The 15114-nt window shown below is 42.1% G+C and overlaps 1 protein-coding gene across 2 annotated transcripts; it reads left to right on the top strand.

Moving 5' to 3' along the window:
• Window positions 1-6278: 6278 nt before the first annotated feature.
• Window positions 6279-15092, top strand: RB195_006479 (uncharacterized protein; the record flags this gene model as incomplete). Of its 2 annotated transcripts, XM_064179580.1 has the most annotated exons (6): window positions 6279-6339; window positions 6842-6934; window positions 11411-11521; window positions 11685-11815; window positions 11887-11958; window positions 15075-15092. In XM_064179580.1, 6 exons carry the CDS (start codon window positions 6279-6281, stop codon window positions 15090-15092), a joined length of 486 nt encoding a protein of 161 aa, XP_064036524.1. The 2 variants fall into 2 exon arrangements, with proteins under 2 accessions (XP_064036524.1, XP_064036525.1); XM_064179579.1 differs by lacking the exons at window positions 6279-6339; window positions 6842-6934; window positions 15075-15092 and adding an exon at window positions 10197-10236 and having other exon boundaries at window positions 11887-11973.
• Between the last annotated feature and the right edge of the window lie 22 nt (window positions 15093-15114).

Raw genomic sequence — 15114 nt, 5'->3', positions numbered from 1 at the left:
TCGATTGAAATACGTATATTTATTTTATTGTGTCTGCTTCCCCTGTGCTGTAACGCCTTGCTTATACTGGAAAGCTCGAGTTATAATTGTATGCCATCCATTCAGTCCATACATCATTGTGCCTCCTTCTCAAAAATAAGGTTCTTCTCTTAAGAGTTACGTTCGTTGTACATGTTTCTTTGCTACAAATATTTACTTGTACTTCACGAAGGGGTCAGAATATATGTATAGCTTGAGCAGCGATTTTGTCAGACTTCTATGAACTGTTACTTTCGGGCAAAATCACTAACTTCGGCCTGACCTGAGCTTATTTCATTTTCTCTATTGTATATCGGAGTCGGAGTTCTTTTAACAAATATTGTTGTAGATTTTTCGCCATATGTGATCGCTCTGCGAGATGGGCGTAAGCTCAAATGTACATATTGGGTTGATGATTGTGAACTTTTAAAAATTCACCGCTTCGTTGATTTTATAACGCTATGGATTCACAATCCTTAGCTCAGTTGCTCCTATTCCGCTAACGAATTGTGTACCGGTTGTACTGCATTCGTGCGTACATTCTCCTTTTTTTAATTGTCCTCAGTTCGTGTCAATCTCCTCTCCCACTATATCATTACCAGAGTGCGAGTAATACTAATAATGAATGACTACTTTGTTGTCTTTTTCTCAGCTCCATAGTCCCCTAGGTTCGTACTTGTACGCCATTCGGCGCATTGTTCTATCGCTTTTATAGGAGTCCATAAATTATGCACTCAGGGGAATCGTTTTTGTGTTGATTCTCGGGGGCATTCGGTGTGCCAGTTCAGTCATTGTTCCTCTGAAACTTGGAAAAATGAACAAGAAGTCGTTGTATGATGGAGGAGCACTGAGTTTTCTCTTGCCATGATATTGATGACAGTGGATGACGAGACAGCTCCATGTACTAGGAAGCAGCGAAGAAAATCTACTGCAAAGCAACAAGAAACTTTTCTAGTGATTTTCAGCTGTAGTCACTTCTGTAAAATAAAACAACAAAGTAACTAAATGTCAAAATTTTGAAGTTAGGGAGAGATTGTTGGGAAACGAGGGAAATCACGGTAACTGTTGTACCGATTGCATCCAGTTTCCATCTATGATCCTGATGATTGGAATATTTATGTTTATTATTACTTCAGTTGCAGGTAGTACAATAGAACCTAAGGTATTCTTTTTTCAACAATTACAGGAAATAGCTTGAAAGAGAATGATTGAGTATCATGTATCACCTCCAGCGCACTATAACTAAACCAATGAACTAAACTCCTGAACTAAGGAACCTAAGGTGGACCTTAGCCAGCTGTAGTCCCTTGGGAAAATTAAGCTGCAGTAGAGAAACTGCAACTATGCTAAAAGAGAAACTAAAATTATCATAAGTTCCGGGAGAAAGAACTCAAGAGTAGCGATTCCAACGCCAGACAGCGAGATTACTGTTCAGTTAAAGTTTGCGATCGCAGGCATTCCATCAGATGTACATAGAAGAGTTCATTTTGCTCTTGAAAAAAAAAGGTTTAGAAATCTTCTTGAAAAGAAGATAATAAATTCGGAAAGTAGTTATAAATTCTAAGGATGAGTAAATTTTAGGCTGCGGGAAAAATCCAAGTCTAATTCCGTTATTTCTGGTGACTAGCGGCTCGGTGTGGCGTGGTCTCCTTCATTGTTAGAAATCTGGGTATAAACTTTTCATTCGGAGTTATAACGATTAATGACATCTAGTATAAACAACACAACTCATGAACTTCTCCATCGCAACAGTGTAAATGTTGTATAAAGTGAAAAATGTTAACAACGTAACAATAACACAAAGAGAGCTGAACAGTTAAATACAATATAAATTCTGCTTAAAGGTATCATTCCACGAATCTGGGATGGTGCGGGTTTCAGGTGGGTTATGTCTATACGGGGTCGTAGATTATGGAGAGGAGGGTGATTCCGTCCATTTTTTCCTAATTGCCGTAAAAAACTGCCGGAACGCTCGAAGCCGCATTCTCCCCTTATCTCTCCAAAATTGGAACCAGACTTGTTCGGGAGGATAGAAACACTGACTTGGCACATCGGCTAGCACCCGCAAGCTATTGTAAGGCTGTATGCGCGTTCATAAACCTCGGTACGGTTCTGAAATGAAGTGAAAGTGTTGGCGCATCCTAAGCGGATTGACTAACGCCAGACTTTTTATCTTTTATCGTCTACACTCCTATTTTATCGAATGTTTATTCCTCAGAAAGAGAGCCTCATAGGAAATTGAAAACGTCTTTTCTTTCGTCTGTGAAATCAAATGGCATTCCTGTAGGTAGGACTATCCTTGTGAGTTGTTGAATTTCTTTACTGTAGTAGGTGATTAAAACTAGAACGTCTGATCTTGTCCCCATTACATAATTTTTCAAAAATGTCAATTTCGCAATGGCATCACTATCGCTCCTTCTTCCACCAAACTTGTATAGGGATTTCTATGCAGTCAGATGATGTAAATCTTCATTTTCACATGCTAAGAGCTTTAGTTTCTACCGTGATTTCTGTGCCTATTCCACAAAGTGTTGTCATAATTCAAGGAATCAAGTAGAGAATGGTTTTCTTCAAATTACTTCTGTCGCAATAGCGCAGAGAGAGCAACGCCATCCTTCCTATTAGATGAAGATGCGGATAACCGATGAGACGAAAATACCAGCCCATTGATCAAAGGCTACGCATCAGGAAGGCGACGTAGTGTGGAAAACAGATTGAAAACATAGAGTTGGAGTGCAGATCGAAAATTCGGGCGCCGTAACGCTCAGCTCCCTCCAAACATGCTGAAGAACGGCGTCTGTTCTTACGAGGTATGTGAAAACGCCCTGCCTCTGTGTGCGCGCCGCGCCCACGAGCAAGCCGTCGAAGATCAATTAAGTCCTGTCACCGGCCTATTCGAGTAAATGAATGAAATGAATAGGCTGCTGAGGAGCGTATGACGCGTTCTACCGTGCCTCGTAGGACCTAGCACTGTTTCCATGCCGTTTTTAAGATAATAATGGAGAATTGAGCGAGGTCGTGCTCATACTCGTAATCCTCACCTCGACCTCTTTGCCTCCCATCAGGTTTCCATCATGAAGATGTAAAATATGCGGTCCAGCGAGACGCAGACATCTACCGGGTTAACATAGACATCTCAATTCAAACGATAACACCTAAATTTCGTTACATCTGCCCTAACACCGAAGAAGCATCCACATTCACAGCAAAAGTGCTTTTTTTCTAAAAAGGAGAGAGAAAACGTACGATGTGCTGTGCGCCAGCTTTTCAACAAAACGAAAACAAATAACAAACCCGTCGAGGCCACAGAGAAGGCAAATTTCAGCTCTCACCTACCATGCTGATAAGTGCATTGAAAGTGTACGTGTTATAGCAACCAACCTTTCCATAGACGAAAAGCAGGCGATTTAATTATGTTTATGTCACGTTTGATGCTTCCAGAAATTTTCTAGCAATAACTGATCTCTTTTCGTTATGCTGCCGCAGTAAGTCGAAGTGTTCCACATTCGTGTTTGTAGCAGTACCCTATCTGCACTGATCCAAGACAAAAGCTGGTCCAAATCTTTCATGGTAGTCCCGTTAGCAACTACTACTTTCTCAATTTGTTTCAGAGTTTGTACAACTATTAAAACAGTCAATGTACGCATCTACACCACAGCACAGACAGCTAGCAAAGGTAGCCGCTTTTTGGGCAGATGCACATTTCATCGCTGAATAACGGCCCACTATGCAACACGATTATTTACCTGCCCTATTGATTACCGTATTTACTCCTGTCCATGGAAGATCAGACCCATAATATGCTACCCAAAGAATTTGTAGCTGGTGCTACACATAAAGTTGATAGCTAGTGCTACACAAGTAATGAACAGCTATATTATCGACAACGATGACGGTAAAAGACAGCCGCTTTACTTAGTGGTCGTCGTGGTTGCTCATAATCTTGCTCGTGCAGTAACGCAGCAGAAAACGGTCTGCCCACTGAACTGCTTTGCTCACTTGTACACATTCTATCTATACGGCTAATAAATATTCAACTGAATCACCTATTTGGTCTGTTTGAAAAAGTACGAACACATAGTCTCTCACGCACCAAATAAGCTATTTGATCTATGAATAGTCGCAGACCGTACCGGAAATGATAGTACTCACCTCCAGTTGCTCAAGGAAGTCATTGCTAACTCCTATATGTGGACTATCTTTTGGGATTCCATTCAGCGTTTCTCTCAAATAACGGATTTGTGGTTCGAAACAACCATAGAACTTCCTCGACTTCGAGAAAACCTCGGAAAAGAGGGAAATTCATTGTCTTCAATCCTTTCTAGTTCTACTTCTACGAACATCTATGACAATTCCAGAGTGGTGTGAATAGAATCCATCTTGAAGAAATTCTACATCTGGGCCTACTTATGAAAAAATACCATAATTCCGACTTTTATTGAGAGAAGATTGTCTCAGAAGGAGCAAAGATATTACACTGCTTTCCATAGAAAAATCCAGGATTTTTTAATGTATTCAAAACATATTTAAGATCTCATTCAAAAAAAACGAAGAAAAATGTAATGTGTGTGAACTCGCCGCCGCACGAAGGAAAAAACTCCAAGGATCACCGCAAAAAAATTGCGATTACTGCTAGAGTGGGAGCGAGATTTTCTGCAATGTAAGAATGTTCACGAAACAGTAGTACGTAAATTGCTTCCACTACTTTGTCACTTCAGCAGTATGGTAATATGAGAAGTTTGAACGGTCGTCTCCATTCTACCATCCTACAACCTGACAAGAATCTCACATTCTCCGTCGTGTGTTCCATTGCGCTTCCGACAGATCCAAAATGGATGTTCGCGCTATGAGCGGTTGTTCAACTTCTTTCTTGGAAGGAACTGAAAGCCAGCTGATCATACGATGGCTGGCAGTCGCAGTGAAGCGGTTAGAAACCGCGTCAGACTCAACTCCTTGCGCTATTTTGCACCATAAATCGAAGACAGCATGTCACGAAATTCAGGATGTTAGGGTCTCTATGGGATAATATAGAGTTCAGATTGCGGTTTACGAGTATCGGTGTGGCTCCGCTCAATCCTCTCTAATCTTCCTGAAAAACGGCGTAGGAACCGTCCTGATTCCTACGAGACGCGTTAGAACGCGCCCCTGTGCACACCCCTTCTCTCTCAGCAGCCTATTCATTGGTTTTACTTGAATACATTGCTGAGGAACCCTCAGTGATTGTCGACCGCTCGCTCGTGGATGCCGGACGTCCTGATGTATCTGCAGAAACTAGGGCCGTTTCCCACACAGTTTTCAGAACGATTACGGTGAGTTAAACGTGGCCACGTTGATGCTCCTGGCCTGAACCCGAACTCTATGTTGTTCCACAGAGACCTCAACATCCTCAACTTCGCGACACATGCTGGCTTCAAATAGCTTTGACTAGACTTCCTTCAGTCATTGTTCCTTGCAGCTAAATCCCCCTTAGGATTTTGATTCTCAACAAGGCTCTGTTGCTTACTGCCTGCCTATTTCTGCAAAACGACTTTTTGTGAACATTCTTGTCTTACACTAACGTTTCTGCACAGATAATGCGGAATCCATGACTTCATTGTGTGCAGCGATAATTTTGATTCATAGTATCGCAGAAATAACATCCACGCAACATATAGTTGGGTCAAAACGACATGAAGCACGGACCGTTGCGTAAGCGGCCGCGCTCGGAAGCGGTGCGGTGGAGACAGCGGTTGGAATCGAGGTGGGACCATGGCGAACTGCAGAGGTGGTTGGCGGCAGCGAGGATCCTTACACGATCCTAACCGCTACGCTCCACCGCTTCGCTTCGAGCGCAGCCGCTTGCGCAAATGTCCGTGCTTCATGTCATGTTTTGACCCGACTATAAATGACTAAGTCGCGATCCAGTCGAGCAACAGGATTTCCTTTTAATCGCTTGCTATCTGTTCGCCACAAATATCAAAAGTCCTGATGCATCGTAAAATAGAAATAAAACTTATGGTGTTCATATACTACAACTAACTAGTTACGGTGTCTCTCAGTTTTACCCACTCATACAAATTGCTGGACGGCACCACTACGTCCTCTCTTTCTCTGCTCGATACACACTCCCCCTTCCCTCTGTGGTGATCCATCGTATACTCGGGTCGAAACGAAGCTCGGTGCTGTTACTTAGGCTGCTGAGCACGAAGCGACGCGGTGGAGCGTAGCGGTTAGCATCCAGTGGGGACTCTTGCTAGCACCACTCGCTGCTGCAGTCCGCCATGGTCCCATCTCGATTCCAACCGCTGGCTCCACCGCTCGGCTTCGAACGCAGCCGCCCAAGTAACTGCACCGAGCTTCATTTCGTTTCGAATGGACTTGAATGTATATATTGAAACGAATCAGCTATATTCTACGCAGAACCAAATTCAGTTTATAGGCAACGAACTATGAACATCTTAAGGAAGCAACAAAAAAATCTGCATCAGAAATTTGCAGCTTTGCGTCAAGTTCGTCAGGCGTAGAAGAGGAGAAAAGAGAAACAAGAAAGATTGCTGTCCACAAGACGAATGATTAGCAAGAAAACATCGGGGAGCAACTGCGGAAGGACCGTTGCATTCGTTCTTGACTTTTTTTTCCTTAGCGACACTGACAGAAAAGCGCCGAAGGCTTAATTTTGAAAGGAAACTTTGTCAGTAAAAAGATAGTGCAGAATTCCAGGCAACGGCGATTGCATGACACTTTCACAGCAAAGCGAAATTTGCGCCCCATTGTTGATTCACGCGCGATTGATGATTTCGTTTGAATTCTGAATCTCTTTCGCTATGAACTCATCCGTGTCAAGTTTCGCTCGTGCTGGGATTTTATGTTGGACTAGTGCTTTTGGATCGGAAGCTACTGCCTGCTCTAAAAAAAACCTCCAGGAAATTCTCCATCCGTAGGTTTCTTTCTTGTCACTTCTCGCTTTGATAGTGCATTTGTTCTTGCTTGTTTTATTAATAGCCCATCATTGTTTTTATAGCTTACATTAGTTCCAAATCGGTACTTCCAAGTTTTCTTTTTTCTGAGGATTCCAAGTGGGTTTTGATTGGTTTTGCGATGAGATTCTGAAGTGAGGTTTCATCAGGTATAGTACTTCCCATTGTTCATCGATCGCTGAGGACTCAGGATCGATGAACAACGACGAAATAGAAGGAGCGTAGTCTTGATTCTCACGCACAATTTCCCCCTATCGCGTTGTCTCTCATATACATATCATTTTCAGCGGTACGATAACTACTTTGCTCTCATAAATTTGGAGAATAAATTTCGCGCGTTATGCGAGGGAACGGTTTGGAGGTTGAAAAGTTCGACTTTCAATGAACCTCGGCATAGTTGAATGTAGTATCGAGTTTGATAAGCTGTACAGCTGTAGGTGTGGGACAAATAATACAGTTCGGTGTTGTACAGATGGTATCGTATAAACGATTCCGAACTAATTGACGTTTCAAATTGTTCGGTGGTATTTCAACGACCGAAACGGAGCTATTTTAGTTCGGAATCGTTTATACGATACCATCTGTACAACACCGAACTGTATTATTTGTCCCACAGGTAGATCAGGAGACTGCTTGAGATCCGGGGTAATCTACCTGATTTCTTGCACGAACTGTGGCGACGAGTATATCGGTGAAACGGCAGACCGCTGTATGCCGCATCAAAGAGCACGTGAGCGGCAAGAATAGGTTACGAAATGGACACCTTTAGGTGCCCATAGAACACAAAAACACGACGGAGCCGATTTTGAATTAGGGTCCAAATCTTAGCGCACGAAACTAAAACGTTGGCTCGAAAATCGCTGGAGGCATTTTGGATCCAAGCCAAAAACCCTAAAATGAACCGCAAGGGTGAATATCTGTCGATAACGCGGGAACTCGCGCCATACCTCGAATGGTTTGTCCGATCCTAATATGACATTCGAACCATTCGCCCTCGTGATCGATCAGTCAGCGGTCCATGCTAGGCGTCTCCGATATAAGGTGAACATTCAGTGTAGTCGCTAAATTTGTGATTGAAAGTAGGCGTGGAGTCTATCAGTTTAGTTGTGGAGAGGTTGGTCGTTTGAATTGGATTGAATATCGCCCTTTTCAGGCTTTGAAGAAGGCGATATAGCCGAAACGTTAGCCAATAAATTTGTTTAACAACCTACAGCTGTACAGCTTATCAAACTCGATAATAGGTTTGGAGGTTCTTTCCCGTAAATGCGCTTAATGAGATGTAAAGTACCCTGCCGATGCCTTGGAAGATGCTGACACGAAAATCGATGCAAAATAACTAAAAGGAACATTATAAAATCAAGGAGATGGAGATATCTACATCAAAGCGGTGAGAAAATGTAGTTGGAGGGGGGCACTCAGTGGCGGCCTTATTTCCGGACGCTCTTTCTTACTTTTTTCTCTTAGTAACTTTAGCTTACATCTCATAGATCCTTTAAGACTAGTGCTTAGGTCTTAGGGCCCATTAATTAATTATTTAGTTATTTATCTTCGGAAATAAGGGTGCCACTAAGTGCCCCTTCCCCCAAGAACATTCTACCACTAACCAGGTGCAACTCTGTGAGCAGTAGCGCTCGAAGTTTGGTGTGATGGGACCATTCATTCCGAGCTAGCGAGAATCTCACTTCGATCACATCTGCTTACGCCAGTACGCTAGACTTCAGATCAGGTTCAGCTTTCACCCAACTGGATACACTTTCTCAGTAAAGTTACTGATAGCGAACCAGCGCATTAGTTTTGTTCAACGCGTAAATGAAAGACGGGGCTGCGTATAATGTTCTGGTACAATTAAGTACTAAACTTTAGTTAATTTGTTAGTTATTAATTTGATGTGATAATTCATCAAAACTGATCATGGGAAGTTATGTGAAAGAAGTCATACACATGAAAAGATTGCCGTACTTCAAAATTTACGTGCCTTCGTACAATTTATGTGCTGGGACCTCTTTACGCGCCGTTGACAATGCCTAATGATGCGTGGATTTGTTGTAAACGGAAGAACTGTACTTGTGGAATCTTGTGGAATGATATTAGGATCTACGAGTGGATTTGTAGCGAAGAAGTTGATCTAGCTGGACCTATAACTTCAACCAGATCAACTTGTCGGCTACAAACTACTAACTCACGCGAGCAGTTCATGACGGAATTAAGATTACTAATGATTATAACTCATCAACGCAATTAGCTGCGAATCGTGTTTTGTGTAACTGTTCCCGAGGCAATGATTAGCAAAATGGAAATTAAAGTTTGAGCCATGATTGGAGTACCACTGGTTGAATAATAGCTGAAATGATGTCGTTTTTAAAGTCGAAATATTTGTCACAAGTCAACAACCAGCGCATACATCAATAGTATAATGCAAATGCACTATATATTCTATCTCAGTTTTTTTTTCCAGGTATCGGAATTACGTCAGAAATAACTAAGTATTGAATATCTGAGTTAGTCGTGGTTTTAAATGTACTTAAGTGATAAAGTCTACAATATTCGTGTACTAGACTTTTCGAGTGCTACTGAAACAAGCTCAACTTAAGGCGAATCTTTGTTTTTCCGAATCATTTGGAGTACGATTAGATAACTTTTCTTCGCAACGTGTCCCAGTTGAAGAAGTTATTTGCGTGTGTTGCGATCGCGTGATATATGGTGGCACTCGGGAAATGTTAACGTCGGAACCTTAATCAAGTAAGGATTCCCATAATTGTGGAATTGTTTCTGGGGACTTGCTTAACTCTGCTCTGTTATTGAAAGCGTATCACGCTTCTGTGATGATGAGCTCGCAACGATTCTCGGCCCTTCGGAACCGCCTCGCCTCGTACGTCACTGCTCACGCGATATTGCACTGTGGTCTTTTCACTTGCTTACCAATTCATTTGACCTCATGGAACTACTTCAAAGAATGTTTACGTTATTGGATATGCAAGGATAGTATATAATCTTTGTAGGCTAGTTGTTTTAGAAAAAAGAAGAGAAAAATCGTTGTCGAAATAGAATTGTAGCAGTGTGTGATAACCAGGAGAATCCGGTTGTGACTGATTGCTAGCTAAATGTTGACGGAACGTTCAGCGTGGTGAGCTCGTTTTAAATGCTGTTAGCAAGTGCCGGTACTTCGAGAAGGCGTGGCTGCGGCGAAAACAGAGACACTCATTCGTGCTCTCATCTTCCGCTATGCCTCTTCTTGGAGTGAAATCGCAAAAGCCGAGATCCAGTAAGTTCATTGTTATTGGACGTTATAGTGCTTTTGGAAAAATGTCTTCTTTGTAGTCGTTGTTGTTGAAATAATAACAGTGACGGAATGCAGGAGGATATGAGCTCAGTTTTCTTCACAGTGTCCACAGTTCTCTTTTAAATCATGCGATTGAAGCATTTTTGGGCGCGCTTTTCTCATTAACATACTCTTCCTGTATAAGAGCATCGTCAAATGACTTATTTTCTTATTATTGTACTAAATATATGTATCACTATCAAATATAGAGAAATTTTTGTGTGTATTTTAGCAATCACTGCTAAACATGTAAAGTTTGGCTCAATATGGCTTAACAATATCGATAAAGTTCAGCTTTTTGTAATACTGCAGCATTTTGGATCTCCATTACATGAATAATTGCGCGAATAGAGCTGTAGTAGGGTCAAAACGACATGAAACAAGGTGCAGTTGCGCAAGCGGTTGCGGTCGAAGCGGCGCGATGGAACGTAGCAGTTAGGATCCAGGGGATACTTACTTGCACCATCCATCGCTGTAGTTCGCGATGGTCTCACGTCGATTCTTATCACCATCTCCACCTATGAGCGCAGCCGCTGACACAATTGCACCGTGCTCCATCTCGTTTTGACCCGCCTATATCTATCATCTCTCTACGTCTCTGTTGATCATGGCATGACAGTGCAGATTTCGGAAGCGATATATTCGAAACTGATTTTCAAAAACTCAGAATAACTTTGAAATCATGTCGTTAACACCAATGAAATTGATGGGCGATTTTGTTCACTTTTTTTATTTTTTGACCTCTGTCCTTACTTTTATGACTTTACTTCATGAAGTTTCATCGAGATCTGGTACAGAACTAGCGTTAAAATCCTCTGTTCCTTAGTGTGATCGGATTACGTTAGTATGCCAAATCTTCGTTTCCTCCCTATGCACATGTCGTCACGATTTACCATGTAAAGCAACTCTATTTAAGACTGTACTTCGCTTTTATTCTAATCCTGAGCATTTTAATCGAACAACATGTATGTTCACATTACTTTCAAGTTTCTTATTTGTTGGTAGTTCTGCTCGGCTTCAACAACTGCAGAATTCTTTTGGAAGGTTCCGACGCTGTGATTCCCATGCTCTACTCTTGGCGCTAAAGTGAGATTTAAAAGCGTGTATTATGTTTCAGAGTCGCCGAAACGCCACAAAATGGTGCATACTATTCTGCTTATTCAGCCCACTGTTAGGGCTGACTCTCGCACGTGGTCAGATTACGAATCTACAACCGATTGTCTTGAAGGTGAATATTTCTGATTCTTGCTTTTCTTTTAGCTTTCTACTCATTGAAATTCCATGTTTTACGCGTCTGTTCCAATCCAAATGGATTATTCTAGACTCTTGCTGTTCACATTCATTCAATTTGAGAATCAGTTCAGGGAGAAGATGTTAATGTTTGTCTTCAGGTATTTGCAAGATTTACGAAGAGTTCCTGAAGAAGCAGAATCCTTCAATGGCGAGCATCACTTATGATGTGTCTCACTTGTATGAATTCATAGATAAACTCTCCGATCTCAGCTGCCTCATCCTCAATACAGTTTGTTCTTATCACAAGATCGTGTCTGCGTTCTATGTGTCTTCATGAGTACCGAATGGGTTTTTCTGCAGGATACTTGTCAATACGTTCCGCATAACAAAGACTGGATCAAGGAGAAGATTTTCGTGATGCTGAGGACTCAGGCGAGGAACGACTAATTTCTTGTTGTATATTCTATGCCGAAATGAAAGAACGTGTTCATTTGATGTATAAGATTTCTTGAAAGTATTACCGCCGTATCTTGTTCGATCTCTACATATGTGTAGTCCAATAAAGTCTACTGAATAAAATTAAATAAAACTAAGAACTAGCTAACTAAACTAATAAAACTAACGCATTCACGGCTAAAAATATGCCCCTTATAGTCGGGTCGAAGCGACATGGAGCTCGTTGATTGGGCCTGGAACCATCGCGAACTGCAGCGGTGGAAGGTGCAAGGATCCCCTAGTTCTTAACCGCTACGCTCCATCGTTTGGGGTGTAGCAGCTTACGCAACTGCACCGAGCTTAGTGTCGTTTCGACCAGACTACACCTGACTGCCATTGTTTTAAGAGTCAGTGTGTTATCCGGGAAACGATCGTCGTATTAGACTTCAAATGTAAGTTCGGAGTAACTGACAATGATTTGCAAGTATACCATTTTTGACTTTTCAAACAGCTTTCTTTCACTTAACCTTACATAGAAACCAGCTTGATAAGAGAGCCGGTTTATCAAATCAAGCTACATGCAGCACAGAAGGCTTGACAATAGTTTCCTAATTTTTTCCCATGATTGGTACAAAATGAATGACAGAACGTTGGGACGTAACAGAAATCTCCAGCAGAATAGTCTAAAAGGCCACACAATAAGATTGCTGGGTAGCAAAATAAGAAACTTCACTATGCATATTTCTCCTTTTTTCCTCTCACATCCATTCTTGATGGAACGCAGCTAACAGCTCTTGTTCCATTCAGGAAGGGAGCCATAATATCTTAGAATGTGGTGACAATATGACGATTAAATCTACAGGCTTATTCAGGAAGAATATTCTCAACGAGTAAAAAAGAGGCAGATATAACGCATTTGGCAAGAGGTCGCGACTACACAATTAACTACAACAATAATGCTACTTTTTTCATATTTTTAAAATCTTCTGTCAGAACGCTCTTGTGGTCATCCTGAATTTGTGTGATAACATCGAGTTCGCTTTTTGTTGCAACCAAGTGATTACCCAGCCCTGCACGCCATTGAGTGGGTATAGTGGTAAGAGGTTCGGCTGCGCCCGCACATTCTATGGCATCAAACCGCTACCGTTCTTCTCTGGCCGAGAAAAAGGTTCTAAAGTTGTCTGGGACGAGGAAATAGTGGTTTGATACATCGGTTAACCAGCGGAGGTACATAAATGTACAGGACGCATATGTTATATAGTATCGAGTTTGATAAGCTGTACACGAGGTTGTTAAATAAATTTATTGGCTAACGTTATATCGGCTATATCGCCTTCTTCAGAGCCTGAAAAGGATGGGGATTCAATCTACAATTTAAACGACCAACCTCTCCACAACCTTAAAGGTGAGCATTTAGTGTAGTCGCTAAATTGGTGATTGAAAGTAGGCGTGGAGTTTATCAGTTTAGTTGTGGAGAGGTTGGTCGTTTAAATTGTAGATTGAATCCCCACCCTTTTCAGGCTCTGAAGAAGGCGATATAGCCGAAACATTAGCCAATAAATTTATTTAACAACCTCGTGTACAGCTTATCAAACTCGATACTACATTCAACTATACCGAGGTTCATTGAAAGTCGCACTTTTCAACTGTTATGTATGTGTTCATAAACCTCGAACGATTCTGAATTGGAGTCGGACGCGTTGGCGCATCATGAACAGATCGGTTAAAGGTAGGCTCTTTATCCTTTTCATCCTTTATTCTTGGCGAACTTGTGTTCATTTGGTTGAACCGCTATTGAGTTTGTATGAACACAGAAGTGTTCGCAACATCACGGTGGAGGTCTATACTGTTCAACCAGGAGAGTGCTAATAGTCTGCTACTTTTTTTGTTTGTCTACTTGATACCCTCATGCTTCCCTCCGCATTGCCCAAGTGAAAAGCTCACGAAGTATCCAGGCTGTTACGATATATATTTCCTCACTTGCCCCATGTTCCTACGCTTTTGGTACATACTCGAGTTCTTTAGTTTAGTGCTAGTTTAGTACCGAACGATTTCACTAAGCATCACTCAAAGGTTCTCGAGAAAAAACGTCCCTTTTTCTTTTCTGAAGGCGTTGGGTGCTTTCTCGTGGACAATTGCCGACCTCTGTTCTGCTCTTGACTTACTTGACTTAATCGGGTGGATGATGTCACCGCCTGACGCGATTACTCGCATCTTCGCCGAGCTTTGCCATCCTTGAACATAGCTCTGTTTAAGCTTCTCGATCTTCTGCGAGAGCTTGCACAAAATCAATTCATTCGTTGCTATTCCATACACTCACTACATACTCTTCCGTTACTCATTCTTCACGAATATTACAGGAGAGGTGGAAATTGTCGTCAAAGTTCTTTGGGCTTTAGGTAAATGCGGGTTTTCCACATGCTAAATGTTCCAGAAACTAGGAAGAAGGACTCTCGCTAGCACCACTCATCGCTCAGCTCACGACGGTCCCAAATTCGATTCCAACCGCCAGCTCCACCGCGCTGCTTGCGCAATTGTACCGTGTCCCATGTCGTTTTGTCCCGACTATAGCGTCACTCAGAGAGCAACCGCCTACGTAGTCGCATCGTATTTCCTTCGTTTCGACTGAATTTTACCGTTGTACCTTTGAAAGGGGTTGAGCTTAATGAAAATTGTTGCGAAAAATATCAATCAAAACAAAACCGGTGCCGTCTAATCGATTTTCCCGATTTGTGACGAGAGCTAGGAGAGTCATATAGGGAACAAATCGGATGAAATATCACGAACAGCTGCGTTAGTAAAGCCAGAAATACAAATACACAACCAAACTTGTGGACTACTACGATTTTCGGTCCATCTACATTTTCCTTCCTCCAGAAATATGAACTGAAGTTAGGAGGCGCTCAGCCACGGTGTTGAGCGCGCCCCGTTGCATTGCGCTGCGCCCGCTGCCCGCTATGCTGGCGCGCTGGCATGTACGGTTTACGGCAAGAACTTTCTCATTATTCTTGTACTTCGCACGGACAGCGATGACTCACTGCTCGATTCATCGGATGAAAATATAGCGGACGGTGGCAATGGTGCGAACTTTTGCGTAATCGAACGGTTTTCAGGCTGGTGGACGCGTTTAGCGAGGGTGTCTCCTCGTTTTAA

This window comes from Necator americanus, chromosome I (genome assembly GCF_031761385.1).
Source record: "Necator americanus strain Aroian chromosome I, whole genome shotgun sequence".
NCBI classification, from domain to species: Eukaryota; Metazoa; Nematoda; class Chromadorea; order Rhabditida; family Ancylostomatidae; genus Necator; species Necator americanus.
Note: the sequence above shows the minus strand (reverse complement) of the source record. Positions and strands in the feature narration are given on the sequence as shown.